The sequence below is a fragment of the Candoia aspera genome, chromosome 5, assembly GCF_035149785.1.
Source record: "Candoia aspera isolate rCanAsp1 chromosome 5, rCanAsp1.hap2, whole genome shotgun sequence".
In the NCBI taxonomy this organism is placed as follows: Eukaryota; Metazoa; Chordata; class Lepidosauria; order Squamata; family Boidae; genus Candoia; species Candoia aspera.
In genome coordinates, this window is record NC_086157.1 from 98,427,215 (window position 1) to 98,454,427 (window position 27,213).

At 39.6% G+C, this 27,213-nt stretch overlaps 1 protein-coding gene across 4 annotated transcripts; it reads left to right on the forward strand.

Moving 5' to 3' along the window:
• The first annotated feature begins 225 nt into the window (after positions 1-225).
• On the forward strand, positions 226-27,107 carry LOC134499199 (protein NPAT). Of its 4 annotated transcripts, none has more exons than XM_063305815.1 (18): positions 226-419; positions 6,247-6,365; positions 7,717-7,777; positions 8,198-8,270; positions 9,475-9,515; positions 10,666-10,896; positions 12,098-12,179; positions 12,696-12,840; positions 13,491-13,582; positions 13,668-13,755; positions 14,046-14,145; positions 14,915-15,040; positions 15,992-17,599; positions 19,827-19,942; positions 20,037-20,139; positions 21,321-21,378; positions 24,077-25,169; positions 26,200-27,107. In XM_063305815.1, the coding sequence occupies exons 1-18, from the start codon at positions 383-385 to the stop codon at positions 26,275-26,277; spliced, it is 4,251 nt and encodes a 1,416-aa protein (XP_063161885.1). In that variant the 5' UTR covers positions 226-382; the 3' UTR covers positions 26,278-27,107. The 4 variants fall into 4 exon arrangements, with proteins under 4 accessions (XP_063161885.1, XP_063161887.1, XP_063161888.1 ...); XM_063305817.1 differs by having other exon boundaries at positions 26,203-27,107; XM_063305818.1 differs by having other exon boundaries at positions 14,049-14,145.
• The last annotated feature ends 106 nt before the right edge of the window (positions 27,108-27,213 follow it).

The following is a 27,213-nucleotide window of genomic DNA, read 5'->3' on the forward strand; positions in this document are numbered from 1 at the left end:
CACCTGCGAGGATTCGGTCTCGTGCGACTCCCGCCACCTTCCACTCTGGGCCATCAGGCGCGCGCCCCGGTCGTTCCTAACATTTCCATCGCCCACGTGGCCTCACAAAGGTAAACGCAGCGGCTGAGGAGCAGGAAACATTTCATTCTGTTCCGCCCCCGGAAGCGGAAAAGCATTTGTTGTGGCTCCTGAGACCGGAAGTCTCGAAGCAAAGGGGCGGGCTGTGGTTTCTGCGCTCGCTCTCCGAGGGAGGTTTGGGCGCCTTTCTGAGTTGAGAAATCGGGGAGGGGGCGGGAAGTGGTCGCCGTGCTGGAAGTGGTCGCGGTCGCTCTCGCCCCGCCGGCGGGTGAGGAGACGGCGCCCTGTTCCCGTTTTCCTCACCATGTTACTGCCGTCTGACGTGGCCCGTCTGGTACTAGGTAAGCGCGAAGAGGGACTGGGTCCGAAGGAGGCGGTCCTCTTCGCTTTTTTTTTGCCCGGCGGTGCTCGCCCAGTAGGCTTGTCTGCGAGGAGCTGAAGTGTGATTTATTCAGTTGACCCGATTTTACGGATCCGCGCGACACCCTGGACGAAATACCGACCCCGCGGCCTGGGTTCGCCGGACGCGCTAGACAGAAGGGTGGTGAGCTGGTTCGGGGCTCTGTGTATCATAGGAAGACGGGCAACGCCGGAGTGGGATTGGCAGATCTGTAACTCAGCCGTCGTTTCTGCAAAGAAATGACGGGAACCTCCCGAGGCACCCCTGCCCGTCAGCTCAGAATCGCCCCGGGGGTCGGTGACGCTTCGCGCTGTTGTCCCTCCCGAACTTGTTCCCTGGAGCCCGTCCTCCAGTAGCCCGGGTGGCTGCTGATACGCTTTCCTTGCCAAGCCTGGCTCGTCCTTAAAAATTGTCATGGTTTTGCATCGTTTGTTACCTAACCTTATTGACTTTGAGGAGTTGGTTCTTCTTTTATAAAAATACATATTTTTTTAAAATGGATGCCGTTCCAAATCATTTCCAATGTGAGATATTCGGTCTGGGCAGTGCCTTCTGGCTTAAATTTCATGTGAGTTCATTTGTATATAGAGGTATTGTGGAGAAGATTCCAGTTCCTCCACTTGGATATCGATCCTCTGCATGCTGTATGAGTTCCTAGTAGAGATATGTAGGATGTCCAGAGATTTAACTATTGGAGGTTTTGTGGAAGGTCTCTGAACCCTGAAGAACCAATAACTTGCAATTCAACCGGACAATTTTATATTTAAAAGCCAATAAAATGTAGAACACTCCAGGTGAATAGGGACAATGGAAACATATTAAAAATAATGGCAGAAAGGAACCATCCACTGTCATTTGCACTATGTTATGAAGGATAAGCCTATAAGTACCTGATAGTGCTTCAGCAAAGGATCGTTACCTTGTCGTGGTGCTGGAGCTTGAGAACCTCAATGATGCCATGAACTAAACCGTGAAGGGCCACCCAAGACGGGAAGGTCATGACAGAGAGGTCAGACTAAATGTGATCCCTGGGGAAGGTAATGGCAACCCACCCCAGTATTCTTGCCATGAAAACTAAATGGATCAGTACAACCAGAAGAGATATGTTGGTATACCATCGGAAGATGAGACCCCCAGGTCGGAAGATGGTCAAAATGCTACTGGGGAGGAACAGAGGATGAGTTCAACTAGCCCCAGACGTGATGACGCAGCTAGCTCAAAGCCGAAAGGACGCTTAGCGGCCGACAGTGCTGGTGGTGAACGGCGAATCCGATGTTCTAAGGATCAACACGCCATTGGAACCTGGAATGTAAGAACTATGAGCCAGGGCAAATTGGATGTGGTTATTGGTGAGATGTCAAGATTAAAGATAGACATTTTGGGCATCAGCGAACTGAAATGGACTGGAATGGGCCACTTCACATCAAATGACCACCAGATCTACTACTGTGGACAAGAGGACCACAGAAGAAATGGAGTAGCCTTCATAATTAATAGTAAAGTGGCTAAAGCAGTGCTTGGATACAATCCAAAAAACGATAGAATGATCTCAATTCGAATTCAGGGCAAGCCATCTAACATCACAGTGATCCAAATATACGCCCCAACCACAGATGCTGAAGAAGCTGAAGTAGAGCAGTTCTATGAGGATCTGCAGCACCTACTGGACAACACGCCTAAAAGAGATGTTATTTTCACAGGAGACTGGAATGCTAAGGTGGGCAGTCAAATGACACCTGGAATTACAGGTAAGCATGGCCTGGGAGAACAAAATGAAGCAGGACATAGGCTGATAGAATTTTGCCAAGACAACTCGCTCTGCATAACAAACACTCTCTTCCAACAAGCTAAGGGACGGCTTTATACATGGACTTCCCCAGATGGACAACACCGAAATCAGATTGACTACATCCTTTGCAGCCAAAGGTGGCGGTCATCTATGCAGTCGGTAAAAACAAGACCTGGAGCTGACTGTAGTTCTGATCACGAACTTCTTCTTGCACAATTTAGGATCAGACTAAAGAGATTACGGAAGACCCACAGATCAGCTAGATATGAGCTCACTAATATCCCTCAGGAATATGCAGTGGAGGTAAAGAATCGATTTAAGGGACTGGACTTAGTAGATAGGGTCCCGGAAGAACTCTGGACAGAAGTTCGCAACATTGTTCAGGAGGCGGCAACAAAATACATCCCAAAGAAAGTGTCCCGATTACCAGGAAACACACTGAGACAATGACTTGGTCTCTAATATTTATTAGTAGTACTTAACAAGAATCCTAACAAACTGAGGAAGCGTGGGAAAACCCAGCCATATAAACCCCAAAGGTTAAGGCGGTCCTGATCTGTGTCTCTTTGAATGGCTGAACAGTTCCTCAGTGCTACGCATGCGCTTGACAGTCTGGGTGGGAGCCCCCTGCTCGCCATCCTTACTCATGACAGAAAGAGAAAACCAAGAAGGCGAAGTGGCTATCTGCTGAGACACTAGAAGTAGCCCAAGAAAGAAGGAAAGCAAAAGCAAGAGTGATAGGGGGAGATATGCCCAATTAAATGCAAAATTCCAGAGGTTAGCCAGAAGAGATAAGGAATTATTTTTAAATAAGCAATGCGCGGAAGTGGAAGAAGACAATAGAATAGGAAGGACAAGAGACCTCTTCCAGAAAATTAGAAACATTGGAGGTAAATTCCAGGCAAAAATGGGTATGATCAAAAACAAAGATGGGAAGGACCTAACAGAAGAAGAAGAGATCAAGAAAAGGTGGCAAGAATATACAGAAGACCTGTATAGGAAGGATAACAATATCGGGGACAGCTTTGACGGTGTGGTCAGTGAGCTAGAGCCAGACATCCTGAAGAGTGAGGTTGAATGGGCCTTAAGAAGCATTGCTAATAACAAGGCAGCAGGAGACGACGGCATCCCAGCTGAACTGTTCAAAATCCTGCAAGATGATGCTGTCAAGGTAATGCATGCTATATGCCAGCAAATTTGGAAAACACAGGAATGGCCATCAGATTGGAAAAAATCAACTTACATCCCCATACCAAAAAAGGGAAACACTAAAGAATGTTCAAACTATCGAACAGTGGCAGTCATTTCACATGCCAGTAAGGTAATGCTCAAGATCCTGCAAGGTAGACTTCAGCAATTCATGGAGCGAGAATTGCCAGATGTACAAGCTGGGTTTAGAAAAGGCAGAGGAACTAGGGACCCAATTGCCAATATCCGCTGGATAATGGAAAAAGCCAGGGAGTTTCAGAAAAACATCAATTTCTGTTTTATTGACTATTCTAAAGCCTTTGACTGTGTGGACCATAACAAATTGTGGCAAGTTCTTAGCAGTATGGGGATACCAAGTCATCTTGTCTGCTCCTGAAGAATATGTATAACGACCAAGTAGCAACAGTAAGAACAGACCACGGAACAACGGACTGGTTTAAGTTTGGGAAAGGAGTACGGCAGGGCTGTATACTCTCACCCTACCTATTCAACTTGTATGCAGAACACATCATGCGACATGCTGGGCTTGAGGAATCCAAGGCTGGAGTTAAAATCGCTGGAAGAAACATTAACAATCTCAGATATGCAGATGATACCACTTTGATGGCTGAAAGCGAAGAGGAACTGAGGAGCCTTATGATGAAGGTGAAAGAAGAAAGTGCAAAAGCTGGCTTGCAGCTAAACCTCAAAAAAAACCAAGATTATGGCAACCAGCTTGATCGATAACTGGCAAATAGAGGGAGAAAATGTAGAAGCAGTGAAAGACTTTGTATTCCTAGGTGCAAAGATTACTGCAGATGCTGACTGCAGTCAGGAAATCAGAAGACGCTTAATCCTTGGGAGAAGAGCAATGACCAATCTCGATAAAATAGTTAAGAGCAGAGACATCACACTGACAACAAAGGTCCGCATTGTTAAAGCAATGGTGTTCCCCGTAGTAACATATGGCTGTGAGAGCTGGACCATAAGGAAGGCTGAGAGAAGGAAGATAGATGCTTTTGAACTGTGGTGTTGGAGGAAAATTCTGAGAGTGCCTTGGACTGCAAGAAGATCAAACCAGTCCATCCTCCAGGAAATAAAGCCAGACTGCTCACTTGAGGGAATGATATTCAAGGCAAAACTGAAATACTTTGGCCACACAATGAGAAGACAGAACACCCTGGAGAAGATGCTGATGCTAGGAAGAGTGGAAGGCAAAAGGAAGAGGGGCCGACCAAGGGCAAGGTGGATGAATGATATTCTAGAGGTGACGGACTCGTCCCTGGGGGAGCTGGGGGTGTTGACGACCGACAGGAAGCTCTGGCGTGGGCTGGTCCATGAAGTCACGAAGAGTCGGAAGCGACTGAATGAATAAACAACAAAACCTGATAGTGATAATGCTACTAGTATATCCGGTATTGGAAACTGTATGCCTTTAAATCCCCACTTTCCAGAGAGTGCAAACATATAGTTCATTGAGCTCATATCCTGCTTGCAAGCCTCCTGATGAAATAATTAAAGCTTTGGCATCATTGAGCACAGCTCTGTTGTTGTTAAGGCAATTCTTATATTCCTATAGAAAAGAAAACAGGGCATGATAGTTTTCTAATAATAAGGTGCCTTGCAGCCCTTCCTCCTGAAATCTTATTCTATCATTTATCTTTTCAAGGAAGCTCTGGCGTGGGCTGGTCCATGAAGTCACGAAGAGTCGGAAGCGACTAAACGAATAAACAACAACAACAACATCTTTTCAAGAAAAATTGATGTAGAAGATCAAAGACTTTTCACCATCCAAGGAAAAATTATCCAGCCAGGCAACTAGGCTGGATAATTTTTATAATGCATATAAATTGTAGATGCAAGCTTTCTCATTGGACAGAGGCAACTTGATAGCTGAAATAACTTGGAAAATGCTCTGTTTTATATTTGTGGATATTTGCAAAGTACAAAATTGTTTAAGTTTTATATATCCAGGGCAGTCTACCTCCACCACAAGGATCTTGAATTTAGGGCTAAATTATTCTTTTTCCATCGTAATAACAAATACAAAAGAAGAATCTATTTGTTTTGTTGGGCTATGCTTCCTTTTACAGTCTTTGTGGCATTGTTGGCAATCAACAGGGTTGAAAGGTTTACAGAAAAGTGATAAAAAAGGCTACCAGTTATTTGTTAACAATTTAGAATTATGAGACACATCCTTTACAAAATATAACTCTGTGTGTGTGTATTATCCATATATAACTTATGTTTATTTAAATGTTCCTATAAGTTTCTTCACTGTCTTCAGAAATTATTTGTCACCTTCTGTTAAATGCATTCACTCAGAATCCACTCCTATCAAGTGAGATATTCCATTTTAATTGCACAACCTTAAATGATACATGGTAGATTTGTTTACATTTAAAGAGAAAGTATTTCTGAAAATATACTATAAATTATTATTATTAAATATATTGAGTCACTTCCTATACAAAAGCATTTGAAATTATTTGCAAAATATAAAATACACAGTGATAGTAGATTAAAAACTACCTAAACATGTACATTGTAGAAGGAAGACAGAAAGGAAAACTAACAAAAATGATGACCATTCGGTCAACATTCATACACAGAAGGTGTTGTTTGAAGTAAATGGGGAATATTATACTTACATCTTTATTTACAGAAAAAGGCATTGTAAAGTACCTTTAAACTCTAACAAGAACTTGTACCATGAGTGTTATTGTTAAACTTCTTTTGTTTTCTTTTCATAATGTTGCACACGGTAGGAAAAAATGCTTCTCTTTTGCAGGTTATTTGCAACAAGAAAAGCTTTTAGCCACATGCCGAGCATTTATATCGGAAAGTTCAGATTTAAAAGAATATGCAGAGCATTGTACAGGAGAAGGCTTTGTTCCAGCCTGTCTATTGGTAAGTAGCATGTATTTTTAAAGAAGAGTATTCCTCTTTGCAATCTCTTAAATCTTGCTATATTTTTTTCAAGAGAGTCCTGGATAATTAGTATTTAACCTTATTAATTAATTTATTGAATTTCTAGGCCACCCAACTCCAGAGTGACTCAGGGTGGCTTCACAGAAATAAAAGACAACACTGTCTGAGGGAACAAAATAATTCTTCCACATCACTGCCAACTTAAAGGGGCATACCCAAACACTGTAAACCAAGGCTTGGGGGGAAAATCAAGTTTTTAAGGATCACTTGAAGGTGGGAGCAGTACAAATCTCGGGGGGGTATGCTGTTCCAAGAGGCAGGTATTGTGACAGAGAAGATCTGATGATGTAGCATCAGGGGTGAATGCTGAGGGCTGGCAAACAGGAACAATCTCACCATTGAATCTGGCAACCCTGAGAGTGGTCTTCCCTCAAATTCCCACCACATCTCATGTAGCGAGTAAGGGAGATGACCTTGACAGAAATATGCAAGAACTGTTACATAGGCAAAGAGGGCTAAAACATTCTTTTAAGTCCTGGGAAGCAAGATATATTTGGAAGCAGCTCTTAAAAATGCCTCTCTGATTCACTGGAGTATAAGAAGGAAAAGAGGGATAGCACAATCAGATTTGCAAGATTCTGTTATATAGTTCTAGTTTTCATGTGGAGTTGATTTTCTGGTCTGCTTCATGTGACTGATATCTTCTCCTGCCTGTCACTATACAACATGTACCTGCCTTACCTCACCCCATGTCCACCTCCCTCAACAACCCACCTCCATCCTCCCAGGCCACGGGACTCATCCAACCCACTACTGCACCCCTGTCCAAGCCCCCGCCTCCACCAGGCGCACCTGCCCTTAGCACTCAGCAGCCATGAGGCCTAGCTAAGAGGGAGCTCAATAATATAAACATCTCACATTCATTCACACACACACCAAAATCTCACAGTCCCCAAGTCCAGTCCAGAACACATAAAGGTTAAAGGTTAGGCCAGGCAGCTGGCAGGCAGCCCATCCCAAACAGATGGAAAGAGTCCAGCAGAGTAATTTCAGTCAGGCCAGGAGCTAGGCCAGTCCCCAAAGAACCATGCAGCCATAGGGTAGTCCCACTTCTGCTGACCCCTCTTCAGCACATTGCATCCCAGAGTGGCCCAAGGCCCCTGCCAAAGAGGCACCACTGTTGCTCTTAGTGTGAAGGCAACTCCACACTACAGTGTGCCATAAAGATAGGGTAGGTGTTTGTTATTTCTTAATTTCTTTGGGGAAGTGACATTTTTGCAGTGTTTTATTATATAATTATATAGTTTAATGTTGTTCTTTTTCTTCTCAGTCTCTCTTTGGAAAAAACTTAATTACCATATTGAATGAGTACATAGCAATGAAATCAAAAGGTAGGTGTGGGGAAAGGGAGTGGGAGATGTATGCTACTTTTTATTGCTAGCATTGGTTTGCTTTGACTACGTTGAGGGAACACTGATCTTATGCAATTAAATGTATGCATGTATTTATTTAATCAAAAGAAGCATTTAAACCATGTCTTTTACATAAATGTGATATGACTTAGTTATAAAATAGAAAGAAGCATATCAAGTAGAAAAATAATATTAAATGAAAGTGACCAACTGTGAGCAGCAGAAAGGAAAAGAGCTTTGACATCAATCACATTAAGTGAAAAATACTGAGATAAATAGTTATTTTTAATCAAATATTAGAATATGTAGTTTCTTGGTGGAGTAAATTTGTTGATTCACAGATTTTCCACTTGTAATATCTTTAAATTTTTTTACAAAGTTATGTTAATTTTTTTAAAGAAGCAGCAAATGATGTTCCAGCAATGATGTCATCTTTATGGAAGAAGTTAGATTATACACTTTCTCAAATCAGGTAATTTGAATTTAGTGCAAATAGTCTGTAAATCTGACTCTGCTTATATTCTTGTTATTGAGGATACGATTTTCACATGCTTTCTTGATGGCACAGTGCCTTTCATATTGCTGTCCCGTGGAATCAAGCCTGGAAGCCTAGGTGGCTTTCTCGTTAAGGGCGTACTGTCAGGGGAACAGGAGAAGTTGCCTTTCCTCCAGCTCCACTAACAGATGTGGCTCCATTGGCAGAAAAAATATAACTGGATTCTACCCATTGGATTCTGTAAAATCATCATCCTGTAAAATAATAATATCCAAATGCTAAAATAACACTGCTAAGATTCAGGAAAGCTATTAAAACCTGGCTATTTCAACAGGCCTCTGAGAGGGAGATGATCTGAGAGGGATTTCACTTGTGTAAGAATATATCTTTATTCAGGTTTATTTTATTACTAATATTGTTTATTGTTTATTTTCGTTATTTCATTCTTATTTGCATCTGATAGAAATGTTAGCTACTCAGTTGGTTGACAGTTGGACTGGTATATAAACCTAATGAATTAATAAATATCCTCACTTAAGTAGGTTATTACGGTCTCAGTTAAAACAGTTTAACTGCTGTCATTTTTGAAAATCCATTAGGTAGATGTGTATATAACGTATCAAACTAAAACAGATCTTAATAACTGCAAAACACTCGTCTTGGTGACATATTGTATTGTAAGTCGGCAGGGTGGTGCCTGCAGGGTCATGATTCCTTTAGCACTTGAAAAGTAAATAACCTATTTTAAATGACTATACAGGACTGTAATTTTGTAAGATCATCACTCTTTGTGAGATTTCATTGTTCTGTAATGAAATCACCCAAGATTTCAAATTTTTACAATTTTCATGAAGTCGTTGAAGTATTGTACAATTTTGGCATTCTTGCACAACAATATATTGGTGAGGTTGCTGTAAAATTTGCAGAATTTCAGCATTTTTTCCCTCTTTCACTATTTTGCAAGATTGCATGATAATGCTTGCTGCCAGGAAAGACTACTGATTCCTGCATTATATGATACTGAAATAGCATAAAAAAAAATAAGCAAACTGTCAACTGAAACTTATTTTTCTGCATTTTTCTCTGTACTTATGTGGTTGTCACATAAGTATTCTGAATTTAATATTTTATGTACTTGTATGCTGCATTTTAATGTAGACGAACAATTCAATTTTTGCAGGAGCATGCAGAATTCTGGTGGATTTTCTGCTCATCAACGGAGTATGTATTTGAAACTGTGTTATGTGACTTGGGTTTACCTTCAGAAGCCTATCATACCTTATTTAAATCACAGTTACTTAGAAATCAGTCTCATTAATTGCAGTGAGACTTTGTTTTAATAAAGCATGCTAGTGTAGCTGCTTTACATTGGACTATACAATATAGATATTAGATACAAGATCAAGTCTTAGAAGTTTATTTACAAGCAGTCTCCCTGCCCTTTCTTCAGTCATCTCTATGTAATGTTTTCCCATTTCCCTGGGAAAAGCAGTTCATTGTTTTCCACATCCATGAGGTGAGGAGTACTGAGGCCTGGAGCTGCTGTTTTTCAAAGATGGCACCTACACGCTCCCTCTGGAAGTTAGATAAGGCCCCCTCTTACAGCTTTCCAAAAGTTGTTTACAACAGCTTTTCTGGAGAGCACTTGGGGATAATTGGCATGATGCTGTGTATGGTCTTTATTGCTGCATATTGTTACTATATTATTTCCTTACTGTGGATATTTTAATATTGTATATTTGTTTAGGTATTTTATTGCTGTTAACTACTGCTGTCCTTGGAGATTCTGTTGGCATACAAATTTAATGAATAAATAAGAAAGCAAGCAAGCATACTTTTTCCACTTCTTGCCACAATAATAGTTCAGAAGGTACGGGAGCAGGAGATATACCTATGACTCTGATCTAAAAATGATTCAGAAAAATACCATGTGCGAATTCTGTAAATTTCCATTAGTTTTAGATTATATATAACGTGCCCACACGTTCCGGACTCTGTGTAAGTATCAAGAGAGCATAGAATTAATTGAGGCCAGTTATATTTACCAACAGAAGAATAAATGCTTTCTGGCTCAGAATTAGTCATGAGTGAAGGAACAAAGAACAATAGCCTTTATTTTCAATGCCGTAGCTGACTCTCTACAGCTTAGGAATCTTAGTTGGCTCCTGAAATTATCTTACATCTAATTAAGCTGCACCTAATTTTGTTTTATTTATTTATTTATTTATTTATTTATTTATTTATTTAATGATTTGTATATTTTTAAACTTTGTACACCGCTCAGAGTCGCATATGTGAGATGAGTGGTTACATAAATTTACCAGATGAATAAATAATGAAATGTTCCTTGTTCTTTTTCTTTTTTTTTAAGGCCGCACTAGAAGTGCAATTGCAGATATGAAAAAGCAGAAGTGCCTTCAACAGTCAGCCTCTTCTAATTTAGGATCATCATCTGCAGTTTATCAGCCAGGACAACTAACTTCCACTGCAATGACAGCCACACAAGTTATTCTTAAGCCAATTATAACTTCAAGTCTGGCTCAGGCAAGATTGAATTCTTCATTTGCACACCAGGGCCAAATTCAGGAAAGCCAAATTAATAGTAAGTTTAAATGAACTTTTCTTTGAGTTGTGGATATGAACTATAAGGAAACTGCTGAGAAAATCACATGACCACTGTAGGATTTCCTTTCTCGCACTGAATATAGGGAGTATAGAAATCCTGTTTCCATTGAAAATAGAGTATTATTTAATCCTCATGTCCCAGGGCTCCCTGGGGGTTCATACGATTTGATACAAAACTCAGTGCAAAACACCATTTCACTCTTTTTTTTTCTTCTATCAAACATCTAGATTTACTTTCAGATGCATTCCTCTGCAAAGTTACTTACGGTCCTGCCAAGCCAAGCCTGGGCCGTCCCATCTTCTCTTAGCCACTTTTACCAATAAGATGCAGAGAAAGGAGTTAACCTCTGAGATTAAAAATGCATTGTAATTCCATTTTTTTTCCTTCTGTTGAATAGTGCAGCCAAAAGCTTCTCTAAGCATGTCTACATTTGCAAGACATATTTTTAGCTTACTGTATGTGTTCCCCTGTGTTTCTAAATACTCTAAATATTACTATCTAAAATTAAGAACCTAAAGATACTAGCCAGCATTTCCTTTAGTCAGTCAAGCAGACGCTGCCTTTTTTCTGTCTGGGAAAATCACTCATCTTCTGTCATCTTCTGACCCTGAGGGATTATCTGCAAAGGGTACACTTGGTCCCTTGCTGCATTGTCCTCTTCATCTCAGACATGCTTCTCTGCCTCGTGCCCTCCTCTGCTTTAGATAATTTCCAGCATCCCAGGAACAATATGTGTAACACTGCCCAATCCATTTTAGGATTGCTAACCATCTGTATGCTAGTAATTGTCAGCAGCTAGATTTGTCTAGATCCATCTTAGTGGCTAGCCAGTACAATTCCGTTCCAGCTCTCTCTCCCCATCCTCCTTCCTAGAGCTTCTGTGGTATTTTAAGACTCCATCTCTAATACCACCTACTAGCCCTACATCCTCCAATGGACAATTAAACTGTGCTATGTTCTCTGTTTCTCTTATTAGCTGGCCAGCACAAAGGTTTTTCACAGCCCATGTTATTTTTTAAAAAATTCAAATTCAAAAAGAACGTGCCTAAGTTTTTTCCAATCTGTATCACTCTCTCATTTTCTTACTATTAACAGTGGTGATTCATTACTGATACCCCTAAACACCTTAAAGAAAGCAATACTTAATATAATTTGGTTCTTAAATTTCTTTTGAAAGCAGGTGATTCCCTCACTCTGGTTTCTGCATTCCAAGAACGAAAGCTTAACTCAAGTGTATTGTCTCCAGGAAAAAGAAAAAGGTAACAGTTCTCAGCTAATGTAGTTATAGTGTATATACCTCTTGTATATTCAGAATTTAGATCTTGTGCATAATGAAAGGTGTAAAAAATGAGAAGTGTAGAAAAGTTATGTGATCTTAATTCCACTTCACATTTCCACTGACTTGTTTATGAATTTGGAGGAAGTACACCTCATATTCTAGAGGTGACGGACCCGTCCCTGGGGAGCTGGGGGTGTTGACGACCGACAGGAAGCTCTGGCGTGGGCTGGTCCATGAAGTCACGAAGAGTCGGAAGCGACTGAACGAATAAACAACAATTACACCTCACTTTTGCTTTCTCTCATTGTCCCCTTGGACTGTAAATTATGGATCTAATTCCGTAACAATTCCAATGGATACATTGGATTCCTCTGAAACATGTTAATATGATGTTGAACAGAACGTAATGAAGTAGGAGTAGATAAGGTAATGCAGGAGCCATGAAGCTCTAGCCCTAATTACATGTTACTCCCGTCCAATATTTAAAATGTTTCAGTGACTCCCAGAAGAAAAGAAACATGGCATCATCAGGACCACAGTTGTCTAATGGTAGCTTACGAGAGTCTCCTGTAGTGGAAAAAGAAAGCTTGCCCATGGAAGAAGAAAGTGAGCAACTAGAACTTATTGATGGTGATCTTCCTGTAAGCTATTATTTTTTTTAAACAAACTAAACATTTCTCTTTTTTTACCCTCCCCTATTTTTTGGGGGGGGTGTTGTATGAGCAATCCAGTTTTGTATATTTCTGGGTGTGCAAGGATTTTTCTTTAAACAAAAAAAGCTTTCCATGTTTCCATGAAATACTATTCCTTTCTTTGGGGATGGGATTTCTAATAACATTTTGTGCAAATATTTTTAATCCTTAAGAGTTTAAATAAAGGCTATAGTCAATGTGGAATAAACATCTATTAGATATATGGCAAGAATATAACTGCAGAATATGGTTGGGAATTTTGCAAAGTTGCTTTCACCATCCAAATTGCTGCATAGCTATCCTATGTGTGCTATGAGTATGGTCTTAGGACTTTGCTTTTTTAAGCTATTTTAGATATATGAGGGCATCCACAGAGCTTAGAGGGATGTAGAAAAATTAATGACATTGGGAGCAATTGCTGACTTTTTAAGAGTTGGCTGACCATTGCACAAATGCCATGTTTGATGTCCCAATTAAGAAATTATATATCAGAGTACATATCTGCTGGGGGGTATTATTAGCAGTGCTGATAGGATTAATGTTTCTTTTGTGATCATTATGAAAACATAAATTAGGACTGTTTCAAATTTATTTCCTAGCAAATGATTATTGAAAATGCCAGAGAGAAAATTTTGAGCAGCAAATGTCTTCAGGAGAAGCTAGCTGAGAATATTAACAAGTTCTTGGGCAGGTAATAGACTTTACTTTAAAAAAAAACTATTCAAGATGCTTAGATTATTTCTGAAATACACTAAATATTTGCACATTTTTCTCAGTGATGGCAATATGTCTCAGACAGCAAAACAGCCAGAAAGTGGTCCAACAATCCAAGAGTCTTCAATTGATGAATTTCTTGGTCTTCAGGTAAGATTCTGATTTTTATACATATTTGGATCTTACAAGTATCTTATAAATTAGGGCTTTGCCCTAAGAGCTACGTCAGTTGCTAGGCTGCAGGTTGTGCATCTGTCTGCCTAGTTTTTGTCCTTTTCTCCCCTCAGTTCTGATTAAGGTAGTCCCTCAATGAACAGTATTTCTGTGGATCTGAAAGTTTGATTGAAAGCCCATTGTGCACTGGCTTTCAGAATGTTTTTATTACTCATAAAGAGAAAACCAATGTTTTAACTGATACCTTGATTATTTTTACACATCAGCAGGGTGAAATTCACATGACAGAAGAAGCTATCCAGGAGATTCTGGAGCAAACAGAATCAGATCCAGCATTTCAAGGACTCTTTGATATATTTGATTTTGGTATGGATTATTCCTCACTTTAAATACCATGAGCTTAATGATGGTGTGTTATTCCCAGTTATCTGCACTGAACTCAGTGGGACTTCAGAGAAGAAAAGTATAAGAATACAGTATAAAATGCTTATACTTTAACTAGATCATCCGTTCATGTCCACGTATTTTAACAGAAGATATAAACAGATATTCCCAAGAACGTTAGCTTACTAGTCTGACCGAATTCCTCCATTAAAAAGAAGATACTGTAGTTTTCCTGTCCTATGATTATGAATGACAAGTTTTCACAACTCCAATTTAGATCTCACACTTCCTCATTTTTTCTCATCCTGGTATTTTCCAAATGGTTTTGACTACAAATCCTGGAATTCCAACATAAGTGGCTGGAAATTGCACAGCTGGGGGAGACTTGAAAAGCTATACTTGTTTGTCACTTAGACATTTCTGTCATACAAACGAGGAGCCTTTGCGTTCCATCCCACCAAAACAGAGTTGCATTAAGATTTCAGTTCACATTTGACTTACAGTTTTTAGGATACCAGGTAGACTAGATTGGACCATCTATAAATAGAATATTGTTCACTTTGGGCCTGGAGTAATTTCCAAAGAATGGTTCCAACTGTGATTTTGATGACAAAAACTGAACCCTTAATGTAATTAAGGAATTGATTTGAAATTAGGCTGGACATTCTTATTTGTGTGTTCCTTCGCTCCTCCACCTTACGTTAAAGTTCAATATTCCCTGAAGTTAAGACTTTTTTCTTATGTTAAATAGGTAAAGCCAAGAATTATAGAAATGCTTCTCAGGGCATTCCTACACAGAACGGAGCAGAAAATGCTATTTTGGTGGATGAAGAAAACCTAGACGCACTTGAAAGCTATATTGGAACTAAGGAACTTGGTAAGCACTTCTAAAATACTTCCAGTATCTGGTTTCTTCCATATGGAAGACGATGATTGATTTCAAGGTTTAGTATCATGGAGGTTTGGGGTAATGGTATGCCTGTTACAAAACTGAGTACCATCTGTGGGGCCAGAAGATTTCACACTGGCAAGTGCTAAATTTGTCTTTACTGTCCAAAGGACAGTCATTCCTTTTGAAATGTATGGTGTCAGCTCTTTGCAAATCCATGTAAGGTTAATTTCAGTTGCAATTAAGTTTCTTCCTTCCTTTTAAAAACCCAAGCATTGTTTTATACAGCCTGATAACTTCTGTTTGACACCTTTTTCTCCTCTACATAAACCATCTAAGAATGCCCACCGTTGCTAAAATGTTGACTTTAGTGATGATGTATCAGTAGCTCCATAATTAGAGATAAACAAATCTGTTTCTGATTTGTCTTGAGGCAAAAGAATGGAGAGTTCTTGTTTGTTTCATATGTATAGTTTTGTATGCAGTATGTGCTGTTACTGTACTATATTTATTCATGCGTATGTGATAAAAAGTTGACAAATAAATACGTAATTTTGATTATTTGTTACCAACTCCTGAACTTTCTTACAGACTATCTAAGAACCTTCTTTAGCTCCACTATATCCTTTTTGAGGTGCAGTGACCAGAACTGTACAGAATGTTCCAAATGCATTCAGTCATGAATGAGCAATGCAGATTTATTCTGTGCTCTATCATATGTCCTTTGAAAAAGGTAGACAGGAATGTTTTTTTATCCTTCGTTCTCATATTATTCATCTTATCCTTTAGAGATGCTAGTTAAGGCTGTCATTAAAAATCAGAACAGTAGAAGGCTGAAAAAGACTGTCAAGAAACATTATCCTGAAAAAAAATATTCAGAAGACTAATAACGTTGTGTTTTCAAATCTGTTTTTTACTGCATTTATTTTTGTATTGCAGGTGATAATTCCGACAGGAGTCTGTCATACACAGATGATCATTCAAAAGAAGCATGCATCCTAAAGACTAATTCCAGTGAAAATGATTTGACTTTAGAACAACATCTAAAGATGCAAACTATAGTAACTGGGGAATTTTCTTCAGCCTCTGAAGTGAGAAATCAAAGTGAATCAGTTGAAATGGAGACACCTGACCAAAGAATCAAACAGAAAGTTACCTTTGAATCTGGGCAAAATCAGGTCCCCAGTACAGAGTTCACTGAGCACAATATAGATTCTTACAACAAACTAAGAACAGCAACAAGGAATTATAGAATTGATAAGGACGTATTATGTCAAGGTGTTCAGAACTTATCTGATTTGCAGTATAATGAGTTGGATACTTCACAAACAGCTTTGTCTGATAGAACTGAGTGTTGTTCTTTGCCAAATCATATACTGTCTGAAAAGACAAAAGTGCTTGCTCCTTTGAAATCTGATGAAAGTGAAACAGTGAACAAACTTAATGTGAATTGCAGCCATTCAGAAGAAACTGCTAAAAATCTAGAGCAGGCAACAGACCAGTCATCTGTGTTTCCTGTATCTCCCCAGCAGAATCGAAATAGTCCTACTTCTTCTGATTGTCAAGGCTCAGATAAATTGGAATCAGAACCTGCTACAACACTTATAGTTGAAGCATCCAGTCCAAATGTAGTAGAGCTCCAGCTTGAAGTTGTTGGTACTTCCAATAGTCTTAATTTGGATGATCCAGCTACAGACCCAGACTCTTGCTTAAAATACAGAAACCAGAAATTGGAGGATTCTGAAATCCCACAGGTAGAAATGCAAGAGCCATCATCTTCTACAAAAGCAGATGTTGAGTGCTTATTTTTAACTTCTGACAATGAGAAGCATACAGAAACAACTATTGAGACTAACCCCACTACATCCAGTGAACGTCATTCTCCACTTCCAAATCCAGCAGGTGAATCAAATCCAGGAAACAAAGTTGCTGGGAGTGTTTCATCTAGTAATCAAGGCACTACTGTAGATCCTTCCAATATAGTTTCCCTAAAAATTATTATTAGTGATGATCCATTCATTTCATCAGATACTGAGCTAAACAATGCTGTGTCTAGCATTACTGGAGAAAATGTGCCAACTATAATATTATCTTCTCCAGCTAAATCACCAGCCAAGATGACAGGAACATCTAAAGCTATAACAGCTGAAGAGTCTGAAAGGCCTGGAGATTCAGCTTTGATAGAACAGAATCTTTTGGTCCTCAGATCTCAGGATTCTGTTGTGAGTTCACTTAACATACAGAATGAAGATTGTGCAGTATTTTCCATTGCTGGAACAAGTAATGTTGCCAAGGATGGCGAGTTTATTCAACTGATGCCAGCCACCAGCACATCTTTTGGCAACTCCAATAATGTTTATATTGCCTCCTGTATAACTGAGCCAACAGCATTGAGTACTAACGTTACTCCATCAAATTTAGTCGTGTTTCCTGGCAATTCAACTTCTCTTGCATCACAGGTTCCAATGCCACCGCAGTTACGGACTCCTCCTAGGACAAACAGTTTGTTTGCCATGAACCCACCAATGTCTCCAAACTTTTCACAGGGTAATTAATCACTGACAACTAAATGTTTGTTTTGGTTTTTAAATAGTTGGATTTTAATGCGCTGTTGGTTGAAGGTCATTTATGATGGTCAAATAAGATCATAGGGGCTGATGAGAAAAAAAAATCACATGATGATGATTGACATCTTGGATGAATTGTAACCAACTGCTGTGACCAATTTTGCTTTTATTGGCAATGGCTGAACCTTGATTCCATATCATTGAGCATGATGGTACCAGTGTTCATCAGATTTTTAATAAGTGAAAAAAAATCAAACGTTGGTGAATAAATTAACTTTTTGACTTGGTCAAAATCAGGGACCATGAAGACTCAATAATGTGTTCACATAGAAAGACTCATATACAAGAGAAGTCTATTCAAGCACTAAGGCTTCCCTTTTTTGCTTCTGCGGCCATTAAACCTAAAAGTCATATTCTGATTTAACAGAATCAGGTATAAAAATGGTATGTAAATGATTGCCTAGTCCTTAAATCACCTACTATTTCTTGATAGCAAATTATCAGTTGTTTTCAAATTGATGGTTTTCTTCAACCTTCCTCCAATATTTTTAAATATTCTAATAGTAGGATCTATATTTTTAAAGTGTGGTTTATGCAATGTTTTTTGGCCTAAGAAACACATTAGGTATGCCTGGAGCATAGATACAGTGGTGTTTAAAAGTTTGTGAACGCTTTTGAATTTTCAATATTTCAATATTTTTTCATAAATATGACCTAAAACATGTTCTCCACGCAAGTCCTAAAACTAGATAAAGAGAACCCAATTAAACAAATGAATCCGAAACATTATACTTGTTCATTTATTTATTGAGAAAAATTATCTAAAACTACATATTTGTGTGTGGCAAAAGTATGTGAACCTTTGCTTTCAGGAACTGATGTGCCCCCCCTTGGGCAGCAATAACTGCAACTAAACATTTCTGATAACTGTTGATCAGTACTGCCCATCAGCTTGGAGAAATTTTCCTCAATAAATAAATGAACAAGTATATTTTTGACCCATTTGTTTAATTGGGTTCTCTTTATCTTGCTTTAGGACTTGTGTGGAGAACAGGTCACATTTAAGTCATATTTATGCAGAAATATTGAAAATTCAAAAGGGTTCACAAACTTTTAAGCACCACTATTGGTAGGAAAAAATCTAAATATGGATTAATAAATTGATAAATGAGCGATTTGCAAAAATTGAGCTGGAAACAGACTATTGTAGAGAACTCCAGAATGTTCTCTTTCCCTTCAGATCATACCATTCTGAGGATGGAAGGTCAGTAAACAGTCTGAACCAAAAGTGGTTTCAAGGTGTTCCTAGGTGGTCTGGTCCCAACACATGTCTGCTTCATCTGGAACATTACGTCTAGAACACCTTGAAGCAGTTCCAACATGATGATCCCAAAGGAAGCAGATTCTTCAAGAACTCCCCAGAACAATCCATTCCTGGATTGTACAATTCTATACATGCCTATTATTATAATAAAATATAGTTAATAATACAGCTAATATGATTATGTCATATTGTAGAGGTTTGGGGGAGGTGGAAGTTGTGCAGCCATGGTTTTATTTCAGAAACTAGCAAAAGGCACTTGATGAGGGAAGAGGAGGAAAAGGAAGTGAAGCCTAGGACCTCACAAGGAATAAAAATGATTACATGCCTGCTTTTCCCAAAGAGGCAATACAAATGGACCTTGTTCATTTGTTCAGGGTCGTTTTACTTGAGGTCAGGACACCTTCATTTATATCTCTGTTCATACTCAGAGCTTTGCCCAGTTTTCTTCATCTTTTATATAAACTGCTAGTAAAAATTGTGACTGCATCAAGAGACAACATGGGTCACACTTGACTTCCTCTGTAAGGCTGCACAGCTGAGAATGTCTAGGCTTACACCATGTGGAAAAAACTATGTCTGAGACAGCCTTTAGAAAATGCTGTAACTTGGTTTTGATTTGTCCTTTAGAGCTGTATCTTTCATTATAGCACCAAACTGAAATCAGTTTATGCAGTTGGCTCTACATTTTTTGCTGACCATAGTTTGTCTTTTCTCTGAACGGCTTAAAGCTACTTGGATATGGCTTCCAAGCTTACCATGTCAGACTGACTTACTGTAACTTCAGTTAGCAGAATCTGTCTTCAGTATTTTCACTGACTTTTACTTATTAGAGAGACTGAGGGCTCTAAAATTTTACAGTTCACATGTGTGCATTAATTTTTAGGTTCTGCAATTATAATTGCTTCTCCGGTACAGCCTATATTGCAAGGAATGGTGGGAATGATTCCTGTATCTATAATGGGACAAAGTGGAAATACTGTTTCAGATCCTTCCCGACAGGTAAATGCTGTGTTTGAAAAATAACTATAGTTTTTATTTTTTGAGCTAAAATCCTTTCAGACAACTTTATTTCTATTGCTTTCACTTTTTAAAGATTCTGCATATGCCAGTACAGACTTCATTGAGCAATGGAGGTGTTCCTAAGCTTCCTCTTCCTCCAAAATCTTACAGGATACCAAGAAATAAATCAAATGCAGGTAAGCAGGGGGCATAGGCAGCACGAAGTTATATTAGTTTGAGTATTTGCTGGAGATGAGGTCTCAGATAGTAGTACTGGGGAACTTGTCTTCCATCCTGTAGCTATTGAGCCATTTATGAAGTATCAAAATTTCCATCTTGTCTCCTGTGCTTTTCAACATCTCTTTGCTATTGCTGAAGGAAGTAGTCAAATGATTTGGACTGAAGAGTCCTCAGCCTGAGGACTCAGTTCTCTCTCTCTTCTCTGTTTACTGATCTAAGGGAGTCTGTGGGACTCTTGGATCAATGCTTGAAGGCAGTTTGGGTTAGATAAGAGTGAGCAACTATCCAGACAAGAGAAAAGTCCTATGTCTGTGGAAAGTAACCACTTTCAATGAAAGTGGTTAGTCTTGGATGATGTAGCTTTTGTTTTGCTGGACAAAATGCTCAGCTTAGAAGTTCTTCTGGCCTGAGCACTGTATCAGGGGGGTTTGAGCATTTACCACAGGCAGCTGCAGTCCTGTGTAAAGAAATCCACCTGTGTTTCAGTTACCCAGTTACTATTTTCATCTTCAGTACCATCACCTTTCATTCATTTAATTATTTCCTGTTTTTGTACCACGAAAGAATTCAGGGCAGCCAGTGATGACCAGCTGTGTTCATTCTGTATGGAAGTGTCTTTCAAGACTTCTGGGAAACTTCTCTGGGTGCTGAAATGTGACTGCCCAAGTGTTGACAATTAGTTGGCTCACAGGGTACCTATATTATGCTATAAGTTTTATTTAGCACTATATTTCCAAGTATGTATCTTAGCTCGGGACAAACTTATTTGAAACCCATGCAGTTTCATCCACATCTTCAAATCTGCAACAGAGGCCCTTCTCACTTACTACCTCAGAGCAGTCAGGCTTGAATGTAGGAAAGAGTGATTTAGGAAGGTCATAAGGACTTATTCATTCTGTTATGTGATTTTTATGTGCACTTCAGTTTCTTAAAAGTGTCTTGAGAAATAGATTTTTTTTGTATTACAGCTTTTATTTTTAATCTTCATTGTTTGCCTTATTTTATTGTATAAGGTGCCTAGGGATAAATGTGTACTCTAAAGGCTTCCTAAAAATATTTTGTGACTTAATGTAAAAGTAAATGCTTCTTGAATACTATCAGTAAAAAACATTTTCTTTATTTTGTCATAATCATTTAGGAAAGCCAGCACTCAGCAGATCAGAACCTGTAAATCATCCTGGTTCTCGAGTTCAGAGGTCAGTTGTGCAGTGTGGTATTTCTTGGTTCCTAACATTACTGGACAAGTGCTCACACAGAGAAATGTATGAATTGGCTAATCATCAGCTGTTGTTTCTATTTACAAAATTGCAAATGTAATCATGGAACTTACTGACAAATATATATATGATCAGTGAATTCATACAATATTTCTTCATTTGAATGATTTAGAATTGGTAGGAAAGTACTGGGTTGTGTGTACGTGCACTTTATACATTTATTTTCTTTCTGTGAGATTTTGATGTGCAGCAGAAGACATGTTTCATGAAAGGCTTTGTATCTATTTTGTTCTATTTGTTTAAAAAATTATGCACAGGAAGACAGGTTTCTTGCCCTAAATTAGAGGCAGTAAATAAGTAGAACTAATTATCTCCTTCCTTATTGCTGATTTTCAAATAACTCTTTGGCTTGGGGAAAGAATCGTGGGGATGCCCCATTTCTTCTCTGCAGGTAGCACTTGGGTTACAATGGCAATTGGGACTGGGATTGCTGTCACTAAGCGATGCAGTTGTAAAGTATGATGTCACGTGACTGCATCGCTTAGCAACGACAACCCTGGCAGTCCCAGTTGCTGTCATAACCCAAGATGCGCATGTCATTAAGCAGGAAGTGGCGGGAGTCCCAGGTAAGGAGCTTGGGGGTGCCATGGGGGAGGCTAGGGGAGGATTTGAATACACCAATCAGCATGCGCCAGAGATGGGCTGAAAAGCATGCGAAGGAGAAGGCAGCTCGATTGGCTGCAGGAGACTCCAAGTACGCCAAAAATCAGGATAAAAGGCAGCCGTGCAGACAGCAAGCTGCTGGAGACAACCGATTCTCTAACTCTGCAGCATCAGGAGAAGAGTCCTTACCAGTATCGGAGTCAGTGTCTGTGGCCGAAGAGGAACCAGCACTCGAGCTCCATTCCAAGATGAATCGAATCCTGCATCCACTGTCAGCGAGGAAACAGAGTCAGCCGTGCCCAGCAGCCTTTGCCTTGCTTCTAGCCATGAATCTCCGCGATACCCTCAGCAGCATGAGTAGGCTTTGGCTTTCCAGCGCCACCGCTTGTCCACAGTTCTACGTGACTGCACTTTGCAGACTTCAGTGTGTTCAGAAGTTTCACACCTATCTTGCTCAGGCTCTGGATTCGTGGCCCACGAGGTCTTTCCAGCCAAGTCCAGCCTAGTTCGAAGTCTCAAGCCTTGCTCCAGATCCCCAGTCCAGAGTATCCAGCCTAGTCCGGGGCTTCCAGCCGAGTCCAGCCTAGTTCCCAGTTCCAAGCCTTGCTCCAAGTCTCCAGTACAGAGGTTCCAGCCTAGTCCAGGGCTTCCAGCCAAACCCAGCCCTGCTCCAGATGCTAGCGTTGTCTTCAAGTCTTCAGTTCAGAGTAACCAGCCTAGTCCAGAACCCCCAGCCAAGCCTAACCTTGCTCCGAGTTCGAGTCCTGATCCAAGTCTCCAGCTCATCCCTGTCTGCTGTTTGTAGTCCTGTTCCAGGTCCAGTGAGTCAGAGATTCAGCTTCAGTGCAGTACCGTTCCAGTCAAGAACTGTTGTCTCCAGTTGGCCCAGTTGGGTGTGGTTAACCTAGTTTCACTCATCAAGGACTTCATTATTGTAAATAGTTATTTAATAAAGATTGTTCCTTGAGAACCTGTTTGGTGCTTAGTCTGAACAAGACAGGATGCTGCGGGTGGGAGTGACTTACTGGAGTGACCTACAACCTGCCAGCTTTCCCACTGACTTTGCCAGCAGGAAAGGTTGCAAATGGCACTCATGTGACTGCAGCTCCCTGCAGCGTAATTGCGAGCCAGGCACCTGAGTGCCCAGATCGCAATCACCTGACCACGGGGATGCTCTGATGGCTGGAATGTCAAGGATTGGTCATACATCCATATTTTCTGCACCACCATAGCTTTGAACCAGCCTTTCCCAACCTTTTGACCCTGAAGGAACCCTTGAAATATTTTTCAGTCCTCGGGGAATCCAAGGACTGAAAAAGTCCCATGCACATTCAGGCTCAAATATAGGCCAGAAGTTACAAAATTATTGTGTTTGTTTTATGTTTAGGCCTGTATCTATGCATTAATAGTGTCTTAAAAATAAAGAATGAAACCTACCTCTTTAATGTGAAGTTGCCTGAATTTGAAATCATTTTTTAAATAAATCATGATCTCCCTGGTGACCTCTCACGGATCCCTAGGGTTCCACTGAACCCTAGCTGAGAAACCCTGGTTCGAATGGTTGCGAAACAAATGGACATAAACCAAGGACTACCTGTAGTTTCTCCAGGCTAGTATTCTTGTCTTCCTCATGCCAGTCATTTTCAACAAGCGTTGCCACATATTCTGAGGAGACAGTTCTAACTGGTTTTATGTGTATGCTACAAATATTACATGCTTATTACAGTACATGCTTCTTCTGAAGGTAAAAGTTAAAAATAGAAGGGATAAGAAATAAAAAAAATATTCCTAAACAAAATATGATATGGATTGTGCCCTCCTTCTCTCTTAATCTCAGTAAGGTGAAATACTCAATTTTAAAATGTTTTAACATTTTATAGTCTCCTTAAATCTATTCATTACAGGTGATTAAGGTCAGACAAATTTAAGCACTGAGCAGTAGTTTTGGATACTAAAAATAAAATAGAAATTTTGTGCAAAGTTTACCAAATAGTCTGTACTTTTTTTCTTTCAGAATTGGAAACGCAGACAAGAATATTTGTGTGGACTTGAAAAAGCTAGAAACTGTGCCAGCTGATACTACAAGCCCAAGTTCCAAACAAAATGGAAGTCACAGAAGAGTGCTTTACTTTGACAGCACCCAAGCATCACAGAAAGAAAAGAATGAAAACTCTCTGATCTGTGAAAGCTCTCCTACTTCTGTGCTTTCATCAACAAAAACTCAACCCAGCAAGAGAGAACGTGAAAGAACTCTGCCAAGAATTTTATGTAAGCCAGATATTACTAGCAAAAATTTGGTTGTAAGGGAAGGCCAACTGGAGAAAAAGGGTTTGGGTCCAGGACTAGCATCAGACATATTAAGAAAACAGACAGCAAATAAAGAGAATGAACTAGAAAGGAATGTTGACAAAGTCCCCCAAACTCAGGAGGTGGCAGCCTTATCCAACAGCCAACCAAGTCTTCATCATGAGAAGAATTGTTCCTCAGCTCAGGAAATAACTAAAAAGCAGGGGCTTCAGCCAAATGCCAATAATAAAAATGCAAGCGTTTTGCCCTCAAAGGAGCCTAAAAAAGAGCAAACAAAATCTCCCAATCAAGTCCATAGCTTGACCAGCCCTTTAACTAAGCAAGCTGTGGAAATGCTATATGACATTCAGAGGCATAGCCCCACTAGTAAGCTACCTGAAAATGGGGAACTGTCGGTACCCCGTACGCCTTCAGGCACTAGTGATAGACACTCAGATGATACCTTTGATATAGTAAGGACCCCAACCTGTAGACGGTATAGTGAAGACACTACAACGCCAAGGATCATGGTTCCTCCAGCTACTCCTGATCTGCCTGCTTGTAGCCCAGCAAGTGAAACAGGTAGTGAAAACAGTGTTAGCATGGCTGCCCACACTTTGATGATACTTTCACGGGCTGCTATTGCAAGGAGTAGTACAACTACTCCACTTAAGGACAATACTCATCAGTTTAAGTCTTTAAGAAGTGCAGCAAAAAAAAGAAAACAGGAAGACTCCGTCGACTGTGAAAGGAATTCCCGGACTGCTAGTAAAAAGGATGTTCAAACCTTTACAATGCCCATAAAGAAGAAGAAGGTAAAGGTAAGCAGGTTTCTTAACAGCATGACATTATTTTTGTACAAGCAGAGGACTACCTATAGAAGTTAGCAGTTAATCCCTTCGTGTGTGTGTGTGCGTGCGTGCATCTTCGAGACATTGTTGACTCCTGGCAACTGCCTGGACTAGTCAGAAACTACAGTTTTCTTGGCAAGATTTCAGAAATGGCTTGGCACTGGCTTCTTCCTAGGGCTGAGAGAGAGTGACTGGCCCAAGGTCCCCCAGTTGGCTTCATGCCTAAGGTGGGACTAGAACTCATGATCTCCTGGTTTCTAGCCCAGTGCCTTAACCACTACACCAAACTGGCTCAGTTAATCACTGAACAACCCTTAATGGGAAACCTCCCTTCCCAATGTATTCTACAATATGGACAAGAAATGCCTTCCTTGTAATTCACACTTGTATTCATATACTTTGGGAAGCAAGCTCCTCCTCTTTGTTTTGTCCCTGTTTTTGACCTACGCCCTTTCCCTTTCCCATCAAGTTAGGCCCTTTCCAGGATAAAGATTTGACTAAGACTAAAAGTACCTCCCTGCTAAAAGAAATAAAATGGGAAAATATAAATAAATGTTGATACAGAATAAATGTTTCATTATAGTAGTAACATTCTGTATCATCACCTCTTCATATGGAACAGCTGTTGACTAAAATGGCTCAGTGCTTACGATACAGGATTGAATCTTAAAAGAACTGTACAACTAGTTTAGGGTACCTAAGGGATCCTGCTGTTTATCTCCTATGAAGAATAGTTCCCTGTGCTACCTGGTGTACATCTTATGAAGTTGCAGACATTAAAAAACAGGGTATGAGGCAGTCTTACTACCAGAAGGAAAAAGTTGGATGCTCTTGCGCAGAGCCAAGGTTGGAGCTGGAGCCTAAATGGTCTGTTCCAGATCATTATCCTATGCAGATTTTAGCCATACATCAGTATTGATTTATATATAAGAGTCCTGCAGAACTAGAGTTTCTAAGCACCTAACCTTCTTTGGTCTTAAAAGAGTCTTTTCCTTTTCAGCAGAAAAAATTACCAATTGCCTTTCCTGCAGAAATGGATGTGGATAAATTTTTATTATCGTTGCATTATGACGAATAAATGCCAGCTGTATTTAAGTACAGGTGTTCTTCAGCAGGATTTAGAAGAAAAGAGAACAAGTTTAGGATTATATTGCACAGTCCATTAAAATTCCACTGCTGAAAAGAAGATCACCCTGGATCTGAAGAAATTGGTGGATCTCTTTGAGCGAGCATTTAATGGTTCTATGTTAAGTTTGCAGAGTTTATTTTGCGATGTAATTATTGTACAGATTTTCAAGTTGTAAAACAACAAAATGCTACTTTTATTAACATCAGGTGTTGGCTGTGTTCTTCTAGAACTGTTTTAGCAGGTTTTCATGGTGTCAAACACCTCTTATCCTAACACACCTAGCACTAAGTCCACTGAATTGTGGGCTCTGCTTTCAGATTAATGTGCCTAGGATTGTTTCCCATGGTTTAATCAAAGCAACTTCATATAGTTGGCTTTGATTGAGAATAAAGACTTACCGTATTGGGTTTGGCTTATCCATGTGGCTTGTCCACAAGTATATATGGTAATACTTTTTCAAAGAACCCGTATTTCCTGTATATACTCACATATAAGCTCATCCACTGATAAGCCAACCCTCAAATTTTAGCCAAAATACCATGAAAAATGCTGGTCGGCTTATCCATAGGTAGCAGATTTTTCACGGTATTTTGGTTAAAAATTAAAGGGTCAGCTTATCCACAGATAGGCTCATACGCAAGAGTATATGGTAACGCTTGGTCCATAGGAGATAGCCTCAGCTGATTTTGTATTGAGAATTCTTTCCTGTTTCCTTTTGTCTCTGTTTTTTTCCTCTAGGTATAGTCTATCACAATAAATATTTTTCAACTTTCTTACTATACATAGGTATCTTAAGAGGCTACTCATTTACACATAAATAAAATTTACTTAGGGATGTGTTTTATGCCTTTAGGGATTCAGATTTAACTTCGATAAACCCTTAAC